General features: G+C 53.5%; 1 protein-coding gene across 11 annotated transcripts in view; it reads left to right on the top strand.

Moving 5' to 3' along the window:
* LOC112265518 (synergin gamma) overlaps positions 1 to 17,974 on the top strand; it is a 51,457-nt gene that overhangs the window by 13,922 nt on the left and 19,561 nt on the right. For 5 of the 11 annotated variants that reach the window (XM_042296190.1, XM_042296194.1, XM_042296193.1 and 2 more), the window contains 9 exons: positions 388 to 654; positions 1,771 to 2,049; positions 3,609 to 3,689; positions 3,855 to 4,051; positions 6,372 to 6,626; positions 6,787 to 6,923; positions 15,039 to 15,154; positions 15,402 to 15,467; positions 16,529 to 17,518. In XM_042296190.1, the coding sequence (XP_042152124.1) occupies positions 388 to 654; positions 1,771 to 2,049; positions 3,609 to 3,689; positions 3,855 to 4,051; positions 6,372 to 6,626; positions 6,787 to 6,923; positions 15,039 to 15,154; positions 15,402 to 15,467; positions 16,529 to 17,518 (2,388 nt within the window). The remainder of the gene's footprint in view (positions 1 to 387; positions 655 to 1,770; positions 2,050 to 3,608; positions 3,690 to 3,854; positions 4,052 to 6,371; positions 6,627 to 6,786; positions 6,924 to 15,038; positions 15,155 to 15,401; positions 15,468 to 16,528; positions 17,519 to 17,974) is intronic. The other 6 variants (XM_042296199.1, XM_042296198.1, XM_042296191.1 and 3 more) reach the window with 5 other exon arrangements.

Genomic DNA, 17,974 nt, shown 5'->3' with positions numbered 1-17,974 from the left:
TTGTAGGAGACTGACATAATCTTCTGTTTTTCTGTCACGTTTCACTTTAAAAAAAATCTTAAACTTGACCTACTGTGTCTCTCACTGTCATTACCTTGTGCGTTACAGAATGTTGTCTATTAGCAAACATCAAACTAACCACCGTATTCATTTAGTATTAACTGATCTGACATCCTTAGTTCATACTAACTATGGACATTATCATATTATTTCATATGATAAACATATTAAAAATAAAAAAATCTTTAAAATGTGTGATACATTTTCTGATCCTGCACAAACTAGCCTTTGTTTCACTACTATAGCACTGTGCACCGTGTCCACCTCCCATCATCGTAGCCTGTGTTGTCTTGTTCTGCCATTATCATTATTTCTCAATTTTTACAGACTCATCGCCATCCCAATCTTCTGTCACCTCTCACTCCCTCCCCCCTGCTTTCCCCGATGACGAGTTTAGTGACTTTATGCAGGGTCCCTTAGATGCTACTTCCTCCTTCCCCCCCTCCTCCCAGGCCCATCCCCATTCTTTAGACCCAGGTCCTGGTCAGAGACCCTCCTCTGCCCCCTTCCCCCAGTCCCTCCCTGCCTCTATGTCCATTCTTACTGCCACCCAACACTCTACTGTCAACTCCAGCTCCCCATCTGCATTTCAAGGTAACTGTTTTTTGTTCACATCAACCTCTTAAGTCAGTGTTTAGTGTTCATAATCAACCAATAACACAGTGTGGAAATAGTGACTGCTGCTGATGCGACAATAAGCCGTACCGCATCGTGGTGTTGAAGGCTCTCTAGCGTCAGACTCGGTTTGTAGTCAGTTTACTGTGTGTAAGCATACAGACGGTACGACAGATGGTCAGATCGCTTCAGCCTTTAAGTTAACGCACACTACAAAGTAAACCGTGTAAGTGCTGTACCCAACAACCAGTTCTGCCTCCATTAAAATCAGTACTGACATTTAGTAGAATACTCCCAGTAACACGTGACTGTCACTGCTCACTTTGGCTGGCAGAGGCCCTGATAAGCCAGTTCTAGTGAGGAAGAGATGGAAGACTCTGACAGACAGTAAACACATCAGGAGGACAGGAGACAGAGCTGGTACTTGTCTCCCATCTGTCATGAGCCAATTAGATGGCGCAAACCTGCTCTAGCACAGGGGTGTCAAACATACGGCCGGATCCGGCCTGCGAGGGTGTCCAATCATGTCCGCGGGTGGTCATTTTTAAATGACTAAAACCAGGTAGAAACTGTAGAAATTATAATGGACCTATATTCCTACAGTTTCTTGACTGTTTCCAGCTCGCTTATAATCACCGAAATGAATGCTAAACAGACATGGACCATCAAATTCCAACCAATTTTTAGTGCGGCCCTCCGGACCTCGCTGAAGGCCTAATGCGGCCTCTGGGGCAAAATGAGTTTGACACCACTGCTCTAGCTCTTTGATATGCTGCCAGTGCCACCGATTTGGAAAGGGATAGCCTAGCCTATCAGTAGCATTCAATAAGTAGCCAGTGGCTCCACCTAGGTGCAGAAGTTGAACATATTTGTCATGTAATGTGTGAAGCTGCTGAAGCACTACATTTCTACACTCTTAAAGTGTCCCTGAGTTGAGATTTGCACACTGACTGACAGCTGTAAAGTAATGGTCAGTTTCTGTTGAATCCAAATTCGCTCTACCCTCATTACTGAGGGGCCAATAGAACTAAGAAACAGGCATTATGAATGGTTGTGATACCAATCAGCTGTGTTCCTCCTCACCCACCTCTCTAGGCCCGTCCCTGGAAGAGAAACTGTTCTCCTCGTGTGATTTAACGGCTGAAAAGAAGGCCCAGGTTAGCTTTAAGTCCCAGAGGACCCTGGCCCCTAACCGAGCAACAGTCTCGGCCCAGTTTCATTCCAGCACCAAGGCCCGGAACTGGGCTGAGGCTCCTGGGGACCTGAGTTCTGCTTTCACTATAGAAACACCACAACCAGAGGCACCAGCACTGGGGCCCACAGCCCCCTCACCAGCAGCCGACCCCCCTCCTCCCCAAACCAGTAGTGATGGTGGTGAGAAAAGAAACCATTTATTAACAGTCTCTTTCTCTGCCTTCGATCACTGCAGAATTAACGCACAATCAGCGCGGAGCATGGGGCCTGTTTTTTCAAGCGAATGGTTGAATGCCCCTGATTCCTCTCTCTTATTTTGCAGCAAACACTTCAACGTTGACTAATTAGACTTGAGACAATGTGATTTTACTGTCTCTACCCCTGATGCTTCTCTTGATTGTCCTATCTGTAATGGAAATCATACTAACCAACCCTAAAAGCTCTTGATGTCATTCATCCTGTTTTGTTGGTTAAGTGCTTCGGGACTCCTATATAGCTGAGGAATCTTTCTGCTTGGCCCCTATTCCCTAAATAGAGCTCTGTAGGGAATCGGTGTCATGCTTTTCTGCTGCTCTGCCGCTCTGCCTTTCTGCTGCTCTGCCACTCAGCCGCTCTGCGTTTCTGCTGCTCTGCCACTCAGCCGCTCTGCCTTTCTGCTGCCCTGCCGCTCTGCCTTTCTGCTGCCCTGCCGCTCTGCCTTTCTGCTGCTCTGCCTTTCTGCCTTTCTGCCGCTCTGCCTTTCTGCTCTGCCCTTTCTGCTGCCCTGCCGCTCTGCCTTTCTGCTGCTCTGCCTTTCTGCCTTTCTGCCGCTCTGCCTTTCTGCCGCTCTGCCTTTCTGCCGCCGCTCTGCCTTTCTGCCGCTCTGCCGCCCTGCCCCTCTGCCCCTCTGGCGCCCTGTCCCTCTGCCGCCCTGTCCCTCTGCCGCCCTGTCCCTCTGCCCCTCTGCCGCCCTGCCCCTCTGCCGCCCTGCCCCTCTGCCGCCCTGCCCCTCTGCCGCCCTGCCGCTCAGCCGCTCTGACACTCTGCTACTATCTATTTTCTCTCGTTTGTCTTTCTCCTCAGTCGCTCGCTGTCTGTCCCAGGGAAATGTGGAGGTTCCTCATCATAGAGGTCTGATGAGGATTTGCTGCTTGAGTCAACATTTGTCATTTCGACGTACTAGACTGAGGCTTCCATTGAGGCATCTTCCTCTCCAAATGCACCTTGTTAAGTGTATTTTAGGAGCTGCTTTTACACCTGCTTTTACACTAACTCCACCCTAGTACACTAATGGAAAAAATGACTTAATGGTTGCACAGAAGATTTAGATCAATGTTAGTATGAATTGAAGAGACAGGCTCATTTATTTTGTTTGACAACCCAAATCCAACCCTCTCTTCCCTCTCAGGAGCTGTTGGAGTAGTTGGTTCTGGTCCAAGGACAGATGAATAGTTGTATGAAGCACCAGGAAGCTTAGGATGTGGCATCCCAAATGGCACCTGATTCCCATTATAGTGCACTACTTTTGACCAGATCCATATGGGCCCTGGTCAAAGGTAATGCACTAGGGTGCCATTTGGGATGCATCCTTAGTGAATCAGTGCAGAGCAGCATTACACTTCTACTTAGATCTCCAGACAGGTGGAGAATACTATACAGGCAGGCTCTGGTCTGGTCTGGTGAGATGCAGAGCAGGTAGTACACCCAGCCCTAAGTCTCTGCTTCAGCTCCTAACCTAACTGTCCCTGTGTTGCTGACAGCAGGTGTTGGTGGTTACCCTCAACAAGAGCACATCCAGCCCATGGTACCAGGCTGGCTCTACAACGACAGCCTCATCCCAGGTAAACGCCTATGTTTTTGAACAGATTTCTACCAATTATGTATTATTCGTCTATCGTGTCTACTCGGATCCTTTCCAACAAGTCAATCAGAGAACTTCCTAGTTCTACCCAGTCTTTTTGTAATATGTTTGATCTATTGCTATGCCTTCTCTTTCTCCTTTCCAGAGATGTTCAAAAAGGTCCTGCAGTTCACCATGACTCCGGGGGGCATCGACACAGCCAAGCTCTACCCCATCCTGATGTCCTCAGGCCTGCCCAGGGAAGCACTGGGCCAGATCTGGGCCTCAGCCAATCGCACCACGCCTGGCATGCTGACCAAGGAGGAGCTCTACACAGTCCTTGCTCTGATTGGTGTGGCACAGGTAGGCATTTGCATCACCTTGTGTTTTTTAAAGGGTCGGAGTTATTAACAACAAAGATTTGAGGGGTTTTTCTGTCAGTGGGGACATAAGACCATCCTTCACTGTGATCTTTTCTTCATGTGATGTAAAGGACAGTCTCTAATATTATGTTTCATTGCACCTTACTTCACTTCAGTAGTTAGGCCTACTGCATGCTATGACGTATGCAGTTGAGACATGCTATGACGTGTGCCGTTGAGACATGCTATGACGTGTGCCGTTGAGACATGCTATGACGTGTGCCGTTGAGACATGCTATGACGTGTGCCGTTGAGACATGCTATGACGTGTGCCGTTGAGACATGCTATGACGTGTGCCGTTGAAGAGACATGCTATGACGTGTGCCGTTGAAGAGACATGCTATGACGTGTGCCGTTGAAGAGACATGCTATGACGTGTGCCGTTGAAGAGACATGCTATGACGTGTGCCGTTGAAGAGACATGCTATGACGTGTGCCGTTGAGACATGCTATGACGTGTGCCGTTGAGACATGCTATGACGTGTGCCGTTGAGACATGCTATGACGTGTGCCGTTGAGACATGCTATGACGTGTGCCGTTGAGACATGCTATGACGTGTGCCGTTGAGACATGCTATGACGTGTGCCGTTGAGACATGCTATGACGTGTGCCGTTGAGACATGCTATGACGTGTGCCGTTGAGACATGCTATGACGTGTGCCGTTGAAGAGACATGCTATGACGTGTGCCGTTGAAGACATGCTATGACGTGTGCCGTTGAAGAGACATGCTATGACGTGTGCCGTTGAAGAGACATGCTATGACGTGTGCCGTTGAAGAGACATGCTATGACGTGTGCCGTTGAAGAGACATGCTATGACGTGTGCCGTTGAAGAGACATGCTATGACGTGTGCCGTTGAAGAGACATGCTATGACGTGTGCAGTTGAGACATGCTATGACGTGTGCCGTTGAGACATGCTATGACGTGTGCCGTTGAGACATGCTATGACGTGTGCCGTTGAGACATGCTATGACGTGTGCCGTTGAGACATGCTATGACGTGTGCCGTTGAGACATGCTATGACGTGTGCCGTTGAGACATGCTATGACGTGTGCCGTTGAGACATGCTATGACGTGTGCCGTTGAGACATGCTATGACGTGTGCCGTTGAGACATGCTATGACGTGTGCCGTTGAGACATGCTATGACGTGTGCCGTTGAGACATGCTATGACGTGTGCCGTTGAGACATGCTATGACGTGTGCCGTTGAGACATGCTATGACGTGTGCCGTTGAGACATGCTATGACGTGTGCCGTTGAGACATGCTATGACGTGTGCCGTTGAAGAGACATGCTATGACGTGTGCCGTTGAAGAGACATGCTATGACGTGTGCCGTTGAAGAGACATGCTATGACGTGTGCCGTTGAAGAGACATGCTATGACGTGTGCCGTTGAAGAGACATGCTATGACGTGTGCCGTTGAAGAGACATGCTATGACGTGTGCCGTTGAAGAGACATGCTATGACGTGTGCCGTTGAAGAGACATGCTATGACGTGTGCCGTTGAAGAGACATGCTATGACGTGTGCAGTTGAGACTGATAGTGAGTGACTGTGCTGAATCTCTGCTCTGGGAGGGTGGTGGTGGTGGTGGTGTGACTGAGCTCAGGCAGCCAGGTGAAGGTGATTGGATCTCCTCTCAGCCTAGTGTGACAGCAGACCTCTTATCTGCCCTGCCGCTCACCAGCACCCCTGGGAGACTGACAATCCCAGGCACCTCACAACTCAATCTGCACTCCACCGCCACCTGCCACAGCGAGAATAATAACACTTATTTAGTTATGTAAATGTAAGAGCCTTGAGGGAGTGCCGCCATGAGCTGCATCCTTTGTAGAGTGATGAAAAGGTTTGGGAAGCCGCGCCAGTGGAGGCTGTTAAAATGGAACTTGACTTTAATGAATTATTTATTTCAGCAAAACATCTGTCTGGCTCCTGCTGGATGGAGTAGAATGTTAATAGATGATTGAGTTGGATGAAAGAAAAATCACAATTTTCCAGCATCACTGCTTTATAATAACGATGCACTCATACTGACAGTATTGTCTGTATAATATATGATCACGGTGACTTTGCGATGTTTAATGCCCCCGTTTAAGTAACTTTGTAAATGACTAACATATGAAAATCCACAGTAACGCATTAAGCACATTAAGTTGGACTTTCAGTGACGTCACACTAACAGTCCATCATTCTGGAGACGCAGCCTCATCTGAACCTGACCACTGATCCCTGTTCGTTCATCCCTCCCCTGCAGAGTGGTCTTCCAGCCATGAATGTGGAGATCCTGAGCCAGTTCCCCTCTCCCCCGGTGCCCAACCTGCCTGCCCTGGCCATGGCTATGGGCCCTGTCATCCAGCACCAACACCAGCAGCCCATGATGACTCAGCCCCCTGTCCCTGTGTCCATGGCCATGCCTGCACCAACAGTCATGGGCAGGGCTCCTCCTGCTGCTCCTTTACCCTCTGCCCAACCACCCACCAACTTCATCACCAACTTCCCACATGTACAGGTAACACATCCAGCCAATGGGCCAACCACGCCTCTCCATAGTATATACAGATACATGTGGTTTCATTTCACATTATTTATAATAGTATGTTTAATTTATGCCATCTAGTAGACACTTTTAGTAGACACTCATGTGTCCATCGTCTTGGTGGTGTGTTTAGGGGAAAGCAGACGATGATGACTTCCAGGACTTCCAGGAGGCCCCCAGGGCAGGAGGAGGGGATCAGCCCTTCACTGAGTTCCAGGGGGAGTCAGGGGAAACCTTCCCCACCACCACATGCTCTCTGCACCAGAACAGGTACAGTGCTGACTGACTGACTGACTGGAGTGACTGACTGACTGGAGGGAGGGAGAGAGTGACTGACTGACTGGAGTGACTGACTGACTGGAGGGAGGGAGTGACTGACTGACTGGAGTGACTGACTGGAGGGAGGGAGGGAGTGACTGACTGACTGACTGGAGGGAGGGAGGGAGTGACTGACTGACTGGAGTGACTGACTGACTGACTGGAGTGACTGACTGACTGACTGGAGGGAGTGACTGACTGACTGGAGGGAGTGACTGACTGACTGGAGGGAGTGACTGACTGACTGGAGGGAGTGACTGACTGACTGGAGGGAGTGACTGACTGACTGGAGGGAGTGACTGACTGACTGGAGGGAGTGACTGACTGACTGGAGGGAGTGACTGACTGACTGGAGGGAGTGACTGACTGACTGACTGGGGAGTGACTGACTGACTGGAGGGAGTGACTGACTGACTGGAGGGAGTGACTGACTGACTGGAGGGAGTGACTGACTGACTGGAGGGAGTGACTGACTGACTGGAGGGAGTGACTGACTGACTGGAGGGAGTGACTGACTGACTGGAGGGAGTGACTGACTGACTGACTGACTGACTGGAGGGAGTGACTGACTGACTGGAGGGAGTGACTGACTGACTGACTGGAGGGAGTGACTGACTGACTGACTGGAGGGAGTGACTGACTGACTGACTGGAGGGAGGGAGTGACTGACTGACTGACTGGAGGGAGGGAGTGACTGACTGACTGACTGGAGGGAGGGAGTGACTGACTGACTGACTGGAGGGAGGGAGTGACTGACTGACTGACTGGAGGGAGGGAGTGACTGACTGACTGACTGGAGGGAGGGAGTGACTGACTGACTGACTGGAGGGAGGGAGTGACTGACTGGAGGGAGGGAGTGACTGACTGACTGACTGGAGGGAGGGAGAGACTGACTGACTGACTGGAGGGAGGGAGGACTGACTGACTGACTGGAGGGAGGGAGTGACTGACTGACTGGAGGGAGGGAGGACTGACTGACTGGAGGGAGGGAGGACTGACTGACTGACTGGAGGGAGGGAGCGACTGACTGACTGACTGGAGGGAGGGAGTGACTGACTGACTGACTGGAGGGAGGGAGTGACTGACTGACTGACTGGAGGGAGGGAGTGACTGACTGACTGGAGGGAGGGAGTGACTGACTGACTGGAGGGAGGGAGGGAGGGAGTGACTGACTGGAGGGAGGGAGGGAGTGAGTGAGTGACTGACTGGAGGGAGGGAGGGAGTGACTGACTGACTGGAGGGAGGGAGTGACTGACTGACTGGAGGGAGGGAGGGAGTGACTGACTGACTGGAGGGAGGGAGGGAGTGACTGACTGACTGGAGGGAGTGACTGACTGACTGGAGGGAGGGAGGGAGTGACTGACTGACTGGAGGGAGGGAGGGAGTGACTGACTGACTGGAGGGAGGGAGGGAGTGACTGACTGACTGGAGGGAGGGAGGGAGTGACTGACTGACTGGAGGGAGGGAGGGAGTGACTGACTGACTGGAGGGAGGGAGGGAGTGACTGACTGGAGGGAGGGAGGGAGTGACTGACTGACTGGAGGGAGGGAGGGACTGACTGACTGACTGGAGGGAGGGAGTGACTGACTGACTGACTGGAGGGAGGGAGTGACTGACTGAGGGAGGGAGGGAGTGACTGACTGACTGACTGACTGACTGACTGACTGACTGACTGGAGGGAGGGAGGGAGGGACTGACTGGAGGGAGGGAGTGACTGACTGACTGGAGGGAGGGAGGGAGGGAGGGAGTGACTGACTGGAGGGAGGGAGGGAGGGAGGGAGTGACTGACTGGAGGGAGGGAGGGAGGGAGTGACTGACTGGAGGGAGGGAGGGAGGGAGTGACTGACTGACTGGAGGGAGGAGTGACTGACTGACTGGAGGGAGGGAGGGACTGACTGACTGGAGTGACTGACTGACTGACTGACTGACTGACTGACTGACTGGAGGGATGGAGGGACTGACTGACTGGAGGGAGGGAGTGACTGACTGACTGACTGACTGGGAGGGAGGGAGTGACTGACTGACTGGAGGGAGGGAGTGACTGACTGACTGGAGGGAGGGACTGACTGACTGACTGGAGGGAGTGACTGACTGACTGACTGGGAGGGAGTGACTGACTGACTGACTGACTGGAGGGAGGGAGTGACTGACTGACTGGAGGGAGGGAGTGACTGACTGACTGGAGGGAGGGAGTGACTGACTGACTGGAGGGAGGGAGTGACTGACTGACTGGAGGGAGTGACTGACTGACTGGAGGGAGGGAGGGAGTGACTGACTGACTGGAGGGAGGGAGGGAGGGAGTGACTGACTGACTGGAGGGAGGGAGGGAGGGAGTGACTGACTGACTGACTGGAGGGAGGGAGGGAGGGACTGACTGACTGACTGGAGGGAGGGAGGGAGTGACTGACTGACTGACTGGAGGGAGGGAGGGAGTGACTGACTGACTGACTGGAGGGAGGGAGGGAGGACTGACTGACTGACTGGAGGGAGGGAGTGACTGGAGGGAGGGACTGGAGGGAGGGAGTGACTGACTGACTGGAGGGAGGGAGGGAGGGAGTGACTGACTGAGGGAGGGAGGGAGGGAGGACTGACTGGAGGGAGTGACTGACTGGAGGGAGGGAGTGACTGACTGGAGGGAGGGAGGGAGTGACTGACTGGAGGGAGGGAGGGAGGGAGTGACTGACTGGAGGGAGGGAGGGAGTGACTGACTGGAGGGAGGGAGGGAGGGAGGGAGTGACTGACTGACTGGAGGGAGGGAGTGACTGACTGACTGGAGGGAGGGAGGGACTGACTGACTGGAGGACTGACTGACTGACTGGAGGGATGGAGGGACTGACTGACTGGAGGGAGGGAGGGACTGACTGACTGACTGACTGGAGGGAGGGACTGACTGACTGACTGACTGACTGACTGGAGGGAGGACTGACTGACTGACTGGAGGGATGGAGGGAGGGAGGGACTGACTGACTGGAGGGAGGGACTGACTGACTGACTGGAGGGACTGACTGACTGGAGGGAGGGAGGGACTGACTGACTGACTGACTGGAGGGAGGGACTGACTGACTGACTGACTGGAGGGAGGGAGTGACTGACTGACTGGAGGGAGGGAGGACTGACTGACTGACTGACTGGAGGGAGGGCGGGACTGACTGGAGGGAGGGAGGGAGTGACTGACTGGAGGGAGGGAGGGAGTGACTGACTGGAGGGAGTGACTGACTGACTGGAGGGAGGACTGACTGACTGACTGGAGGGAGGGAGGGACTGACTGACTGGAGGGAGGGAGTGACTGACTGACTGGAGGGAGGGAGTGACTGACTGACTGACTGGAGGGAGGGAGTGACTGACTGACTGGAGGGAGGGAGTGACTGACTGACTGGAGGGAGGGAGTGACTGACTGACTGGAGGGAGGGAGTGACTGACTGACTGACTGGAGGGAGTGACTTGATTGACTGACTGACAGGAGGGAGGGAGGGACTGACTGACTGACTGACTGGAGGGAGGGAGTGACTGACTGACTGGAGGGAGGGAGTGACTGACTGACTGACTGGAGTGACTGACTGGAGGGAGGGAGTGACTGACTGGAGGGAGGGAGGGAGTGACTGACTGGAGGGAGGGAGGGAGTGACTGGAGGGAGGGAGTGACTGACTGGAGGGAGGGAGGGAGTGACTGGAGGGAGTGACTGACTGACTGACTGGAGGGAGGGACTGACTGACTGACTGGAGGGAGGGAGTGACTGACTGACTGGAGGGAGGGAGTGACTGACTGACTGACTGGAGGGAGGGAGTGACTGACTGACTGGAGGGAGGGAGTGACTGACTGACTGGAGGGAGGGAGTGACTGACTGACTGGAGGGAGGGAGTGACTGACTGACTGACTGGAGGGAGTGACTTGATTGACTGACTGACAGGAGGGAGGGAGGGACTGACTGACTGACTGGAGGGAGGAACTGACTGACTGGAGGGAGGAACTGACTGACTGGAGTGACTGACGTGACAGAGTGACTGACTGGAGGACGGAGTGACTGACTGGCGGGACTGACTGACTGACTGGCGGGACTGACTGGCTGACTGGAGGGAGGGACTGGCTGACTGACTGGAGGGAGGGACTGGCTGACTGGAGGGAGGGACTGGACTGGCTGACTGGCTGACTGGAGGGAGGGACTGGCTGACTGGCTGACTGGAGGGAGGGACTGGCTGACTGGCTGACTGGAGGGACGGACTGGCTGGCTGACTAGAGGGAGGGACGGACTGGCTGGTTGACTGGAGGGAGGGACTGACTGACTGGCTGACTGGAGGGAGGGACTGGCTGACTGGAGGGACTGACTGACTGGAGGGAGGGAGGGACTGACTGACTGGAGGGAGGGACTGACTGACTGACTGGCTGACTGGAGGGAGGGAGGGAGTGACTGGCTGACTGACTGGAGGGAGGGACTGACTGACTGACTGGAGGGAGGGAGGGAGGGACTGACTGGCTGACTGGAGGGGGAGGGACTGGCTGACTGGAGGGAGGGACTGACTGACTGGAGGGAGGGACTGACTGACTGGCTGACTGGAGGGAGGGACTGGCTGACTGGAGGGAGGGAGGGAGTGACTGACTGACTGACTGGAGGGAGGGAGTGACTGACTGACTGACTGGAGGGAGGGAGGGAGTGACGGACTGACTGACTGGAGGGAGGGAGTGACTGACTGACTGACTGGAGGGAGGGACTGACTGACTGACTGACTGACTGGAGGGAGGGACTGACTGGAGGGAGGGACTGGAGGGAGGGAGTGACTGACTGACTGGAGGGAGGGAGTGAGTGACTGACTGACTGGAGGGAGGGACTGACTGACTGACTGGCTGACTGGAGGTAGGGACTGACTGACTGGCTGACTGGAGGGAGGGACTGACTGACTGGCTGACTGGAGGGAGGGAGTGACTGACTGGAGGGAGGGAGTGACTGACTGGAGGGAGGGAGTGACTGACTGACTGACTGACTGGAGGGAGGGACTGACTGACTGACTGGAGGGAGGGACTGACTGACTGACTGGAGGGAGGGACTGACTGACTGACTGGAGGGAGGGAGTGACTGACTGACTGGAGGGAGGGAGGGACTGACTGACTGGAGGGAGGGAGTGACTGACTGGAGGGAGGGAGTGACTGGAGGGAGGGAGGGAGGGAGTGACTGACTGACTGGAGGGAGGGAGTGACTGACTGACGGGAGGGAGGGAGTGACTGACTGACTGGAGGGAGGGAGTGACTGACTGACTGGAGGGAGGGAGTGACTGACTGACTGGAGGGAGGGAGTGACTGACTGACTGGAGGGAGGGAGGGAGTGACTGACTGGAGGGAGGGAGGGAGTGACTGACTGGAGGGAGGGAGAGGAGAGTGACTGACTGGAGGGAGGGAGGGAGTGACTGACTGACTGGAGGGGAGGGAGTGACTGACTGACTGACTGGAGGGAGGGAGTGACTGACTGGAGGGAGGGAGTGACTGACTGACTGACTGGAGGGAGGGAGTGACTGACTGGAGGGAGTGACTGACTGACTGACTGGAGGGAGTGACTGACTGACTGGAGGGAGTGACTGACTGACTGACTGGAGGGAGGGAGTGACTGACTGACTGGAGGGAGGGAGTGACTGACTGGAGGGAGGGAGTGACTGACTGGAGGGAGGGAGTGACTGACTGGAGGGAGGGAGTGACTGACTGGAGGGAGGGAGTGACTGACTGACTGACTGAGGGACTGACTGACTGACTGACTGGAGGGAGTGACTGACTGACTGACTGGAGGGAGGGAGTGACTGACTGGAGGGAGGGAGTGACTGACTGACTGACTGACTGGAGGGAGGGAGGGAGGGAGGGAGTGACTGACTGACTGGAGGGAGGGAGGGACTGACTGACTGACTGGAGGGAGGGACTGACTGACTGACTGGAGGGAGGGAGTGACTGACTGACTGACTGGAGGGAGGGAGGGAGTGACTGACTGACTGGAGGGAGCTAGGGGGTGACTGACTGACTGACTGACTGGAGGGAGGGAGTGACTGACTGACTGACTGACTGGAGGGAGGGAGTGACTGACTGACTGACTGACTGGAGGGAGGGAGTGACTGACTGACTGACTGGAGGGAGTGACTGACTGACTGACTGACTGGAGGGAGGGAGTGACTGACTGACTGACTGACTGGAGGGAGGGAGTGACTGACTGACTGACTGACTGGAGGGAGGGAGGGAGTGACTGACTGACTGACTGGAGGGAGGGAGGGAGTGACTGACTGACTGACTGACTGACTGGAGGGAGGGACGGAGGGAGGGAGTGACTGACTGACTGACTGGAGGGAGGGAGTGACTGACTGGAGGGAGGGAGGGAGGGAGTGACTGACTGACTGACTGACTGACTGGAGGGAGGGAGGGACTGACTGACTGAGGGAGGGAGGGAGGAGTGACTGGAGGGAGGGAGTGACTGGAGGGAGGGAGTGACTGGAGGGAGGGAGTGACTGGAGGGAGGGAGTGACTGACTGACTGGAGGGAGGGAGTGACTGACTGACTGGAGGGAGGGAGTGACTGACTGACTGGAGGGAGGGAGTGACTGGAGGGAGGGAGGAAGTGACTGACTGACTGGAGGGAGGGAGGGAGTGACTGGAGGGCGGGAGGGAGGGACTGACTGTAGTGACTGACTGGAGTGACTGACGGACGTGACTGGGGTGACTGACTGACCTGACTGACTGGAGGGAGGGAGTGACTGGAGGGAGGGACTGACTGACTGACTGGACTGACTGACGGACTGACTGACTGACTGACTGGAGTGACTGACTGACTGGAGTGACTGACTGACTGGAGTGGCTGACTGACTGGAGTGACTGACTGACTGGAGTGACTGACTGACTGGAGTGACTGACTGACTGGAGTGACTGACTGACTGGAGTGACTGACTGACTGGAGTGACTGACTGGAGTGACTGAGTGACGTGACTGGAGTGACTGACTGATGTGACTGGAGTGACGGACTGACTGTCTGACTGGAGTGACTGACTGACTGACTGACTGGAGTGACGGACTGACTGACTGGAGTGACGGACTGACTGACTGGAGTGACGGACTGACTGACTGGAGACTGACTGGAGTGACGTGACTGGAGTGACTGACTGACTGGAGTGACTGACTGACTGGAGTGACTGACTGACTGGAGTGACTGGAGTGACTGACTGACTGACTGGAGTGACTGACTGACTGGAGTGACTGACTTCAGTGGCTGGATCAGTGTTTGGTATTACTTTAAATGAGATTACACATTCTGTATGGAAGTAAAGCTGAATTCTACATCTTATACAGGTATTGTGGGTAACAAGTACATGGTCACTTAGTTGCTTGTCGTAGTTTCTCCAGCATAACAATTGCACCTCGCCATCTCTTAATGAATCCATTTCAATGGACAGTAGAGTTGCTTTATATTACTTTTCAATCCCTGCGTGGGGAGTCTGTCTCTCAGGGAGAGGCAGCCCAAAGCCCGTTATCTTATAAGACAAAGAGAATGTGGAAATAAAGGATCTAACGTCTGAGTGGCATAGTCACTTACAATCCCCTTCCACTTCCTCAAAAACAAAAGCTTAATTGTTTCCTCCTGCGTATCTCCAATCCCCCCGGTTTCAGATCCCTTTCTAATTTAAAGGAAGCCCCATGCTGAATCTTCAGCCAGTCAGGATAGAAAGGTGTACTCTGACAGCAGCAGTACAATGGCTCTTAACGAGATGATGTTCAGTGGAAGGCTTCAGGAGAGATCCCTCATTCCCTCCAGGCTTTTGATTCCTGGGTCTTATCTGCGGTCCAGTATGGTGTACAACTGCAGTGGAATTTCACCATTGTTTGTGTCCAATCAGCTCAGGCAGCTTAAGGGGATTAAGGTAGAGGAGATGGGCGCAGCATTGACCCCAGGGTGTGTCCCCAATGGCACCCTATTCCCTACATACATAGTGCAGTACTTTTGACCAGGGCCCTGGTCAAAAGTAGTGCACTATGTAGGGAATGGGGTGCCATTTGGGACACAGCCCCAGACTCCCCTGTGGACTGAGCATGGTGTGTTGTCTGTCTGCAGTGCTCCTGCCATTCTGACTCCGGTCTCTGGCTCCTCCTCGTCATCCTCTGATAAGTATGCTGTCTTCAAGCAGCTCTCTGTGGAGGAGTCTCCAGAGCCCACTCAGCCTGCATCAGGTACACACTCACCTGGCCCTACCACACACACACACACCTCAACAACTAATCACTACTGATACACATCCTCCACCACAACTAACAGATGTGTAGAAAATAGAAGACATTTCTGATGTTTGTCGTAGAATACTTGCCTAATAGTATTTGAGTGGTATTGTAGTACAGTACATTTGCCTGCCTGCCAAATATGCTGTCATTTATCATTCAGTTGAAAGCGTACCTGTTTTGTATATCTCGTTTGACCCAGATTTTGACGGAGACAAATACAGTGTGTTCCGACAGCTAGAGCCACCAGGTGACAGGAAACCAGTAGGTAAGTAGAGCTCTCCCTTCTCCTTGGCTCCGGGCTGGGTCACACACATGCAGTTCCCAAGCCAAACCCCACAGCTTCCAAAAGCCTTTTGACAGAGACTGTGTCGTGGGACTGGGCTCTGAGATGGTCCCTGTACTCAACAGATGGCTAGAGGAAGAAACTGACAGACCTTCAAACACAAAGTCACAGCAGCCTTGGAGGAAAAAATGATTTGGATGACGTTTTTGTAGGTAGACAGAAATAGGTTGGAGGTAGACTGTGTACCAAGAAGAATGCTGTTTGTATAATATCTGAGTGGTCTGTGTGCTTTTTTGTTGCACACATTTCCAGAGTACTCAGTACATTCAGCAGTATCCCTGATGTTGGTCTGTTTCCTGCTGTTCCCTGTTTCACTAGAACAGTTTCCGATGGGGACAGCAGCTCCCACGACTCCAGTAAGTCCTGCCTGAGTCTGATTGCAGTGACCTTTCCTGTGTGTTGCCTGCCAGGCTCACTCTCCATAGTGAGCCCATTAGTTCAATCTTTCCCACAAAACAGCAGTGGTGTGAACAGCCCCTACAACCACAACTCTCTCTACCCACTTTTCCTTTGTGGGTTTTCTTATAGCCCTCCTGTCATGATTGTGTGGTTCTAAAAATCTAAAAACATACTGAGGAAGTCTTTGTAGATTGTAGGAAGGGACTTCTTTCCTCTGAAGTCGCAGCTTAATCATGTGTTGTCCCAGTTAGGGACTGACAGATGGCAAGTGCATGTGGTGGTGTTGTCTCTGTAGACAGCCCAGCCTGGTTTGTGCACTGCTGTCTGCTGCTGCTGTTCTCTCATAGCAGTGTCTCGGACTACAGCCCAGCGCAGGTCTCTCCACAGCTTGAAATTCACCACGAGCCTCCGCTATGTGACAGACGCGTAACTAATCCCCTCTCTTTCTTGTAGGATTGTGAAATTAGAAAAAAACTGGAAGTGAGGCGACTGATGTTACTTTGTGTTATGCCAATGTCCTCCCTGTCTGGCTGCTGTGTTAAATGCTTTTGCAATGCCTTTCAATTGTTCTGTTTGTTTCGCAGGGGAAGGATTTGCCGATTTCAAGTCTGTCAGTGTGGATGATGGCTTCACAGACTTTAAAACCGCCGACAGCATCTCTCCACTAGAACCTTCAGACCAGGCCAAAATGTTTCAGCCAGCATTCCCTCCTGCTTTCCCGAACTCTCAGTCTCTACCGCAACTACAACACCAGCTACATCAACAACAACAACCAGCAGTCTCTCTCTCTCAGCCTAAAAACCCTCTCAATATGGCTGACCTGGATCTCTTCTCCTCTATGGCCCCCACCCCTGCTGAGATCAAGCCCAGCCCCTTCCCCTCTGTGCCCCCCTCCCTAGTGCTCCCACCAGGCAGGGCCAAGCCCCCCGGGGGTGGGGCCGAGGACTTTGGTGACTTTTCCCTTTTTGGCCCCACCTCCTCTTCGGAGGCTGCTCCTATTGGCCCTGATGTGGGAGGGGGTGTGGCAGCGTGTCATGATGACTTTGCAGACTTCATGGCTTTCGGCAGCTCTGGGGGAGAGGCCAAGGGTGAGGGGTTGAGGTCTGGAGAGGGGAGGGCACGGGGGAGAGGAGAGACCACCACCGCTCCACAGCACCCCCAGCAGGGCTCTGACAAGTATGACGTGTTCAAGCAGCTGTCTCATGAAGGAGGCCTGGCATATGACGACAACAAGCACAGCGCCGGCGGCTCGTTCTCTTCCCTCAGGAGCGAAGCAGATGACTTCACCGACTTCCAGTCGTCCAAGTTCTGCACAGCGCTGGGGGCCTCGGAGAAGAGCCTGGTGGATAAGGTGGCAGCCTTCAAACAAGGAGGCAAGGAGGACTCTGCTTCAGTCAAGTCTCTAGACCTCCCATCCATCGGGGGCAGCAGCGTGGGCAAGGAGGACTCTGAGGATGCTCTGTCAGTGCAGCTGGACATGAAGCTGTCAGACATGGGTGGAGACCTGAAGCACGTGATGTCAGACAGCTCTCTGGATCTGCCGGGCCTCTCGTCCCACCAACCCCCCGCCACAGGTGAGGAACTAGTGCGCCTCCTCTGGTGAGACTCCGCCCAGTCATACATAAAGAACCAATCGTAGGCCTGGCGGTGGCCCCTCTGTCTCCACCCCCTTCAGTGCCCCTTAGCTCGCACTAAACCAGGAGTTAGACTAGAGGGCAAAGCAGTGAGCTAGCTCATCCACATCACTGCTGAATCATGATGAGACAGTCAAACGCCACACACTATTATCATATCATCTCATCACATCCACCAGTCATTCATTCCCAAACCCATCATTACCTGGTATTCATTTCAGCGTATTTATTCACTTAATATTTATTTATTATTTATTAAACATATGAAGGTACTTTAGATGAATTTATTTCTTGTTAATTTGTTTAGCGTTTGTAGCATAGACACAAAGCACAGGCCTCTCTGCCTCCTCTTAGCTCCATTCATATAGAGTTGATGAGAGACAGTCAGGTTGATGT

This window comes from Oncorhynchus tshawytscha, linkage group LG13 (assembly GCF_018296145.1).
Source record: "Oncorhynchus tshawytscha isolate Ot180627B linkage group LG13, Otsh_v2.0, whole genome shotgun sequence".
NCBI classification, from domain to species: domain Eukaryota; kingdom Metazoa; phylum Chordata; class Actinopteri; order Salmoniformes; family Salmonidae; genus Oncorhynchus; species Oncorhynchus tshawytscha.
Note: the sequence above shows the minus strand (reverse complement) of the source record. Positions and strands in the feature narration are given on the sequence as shown.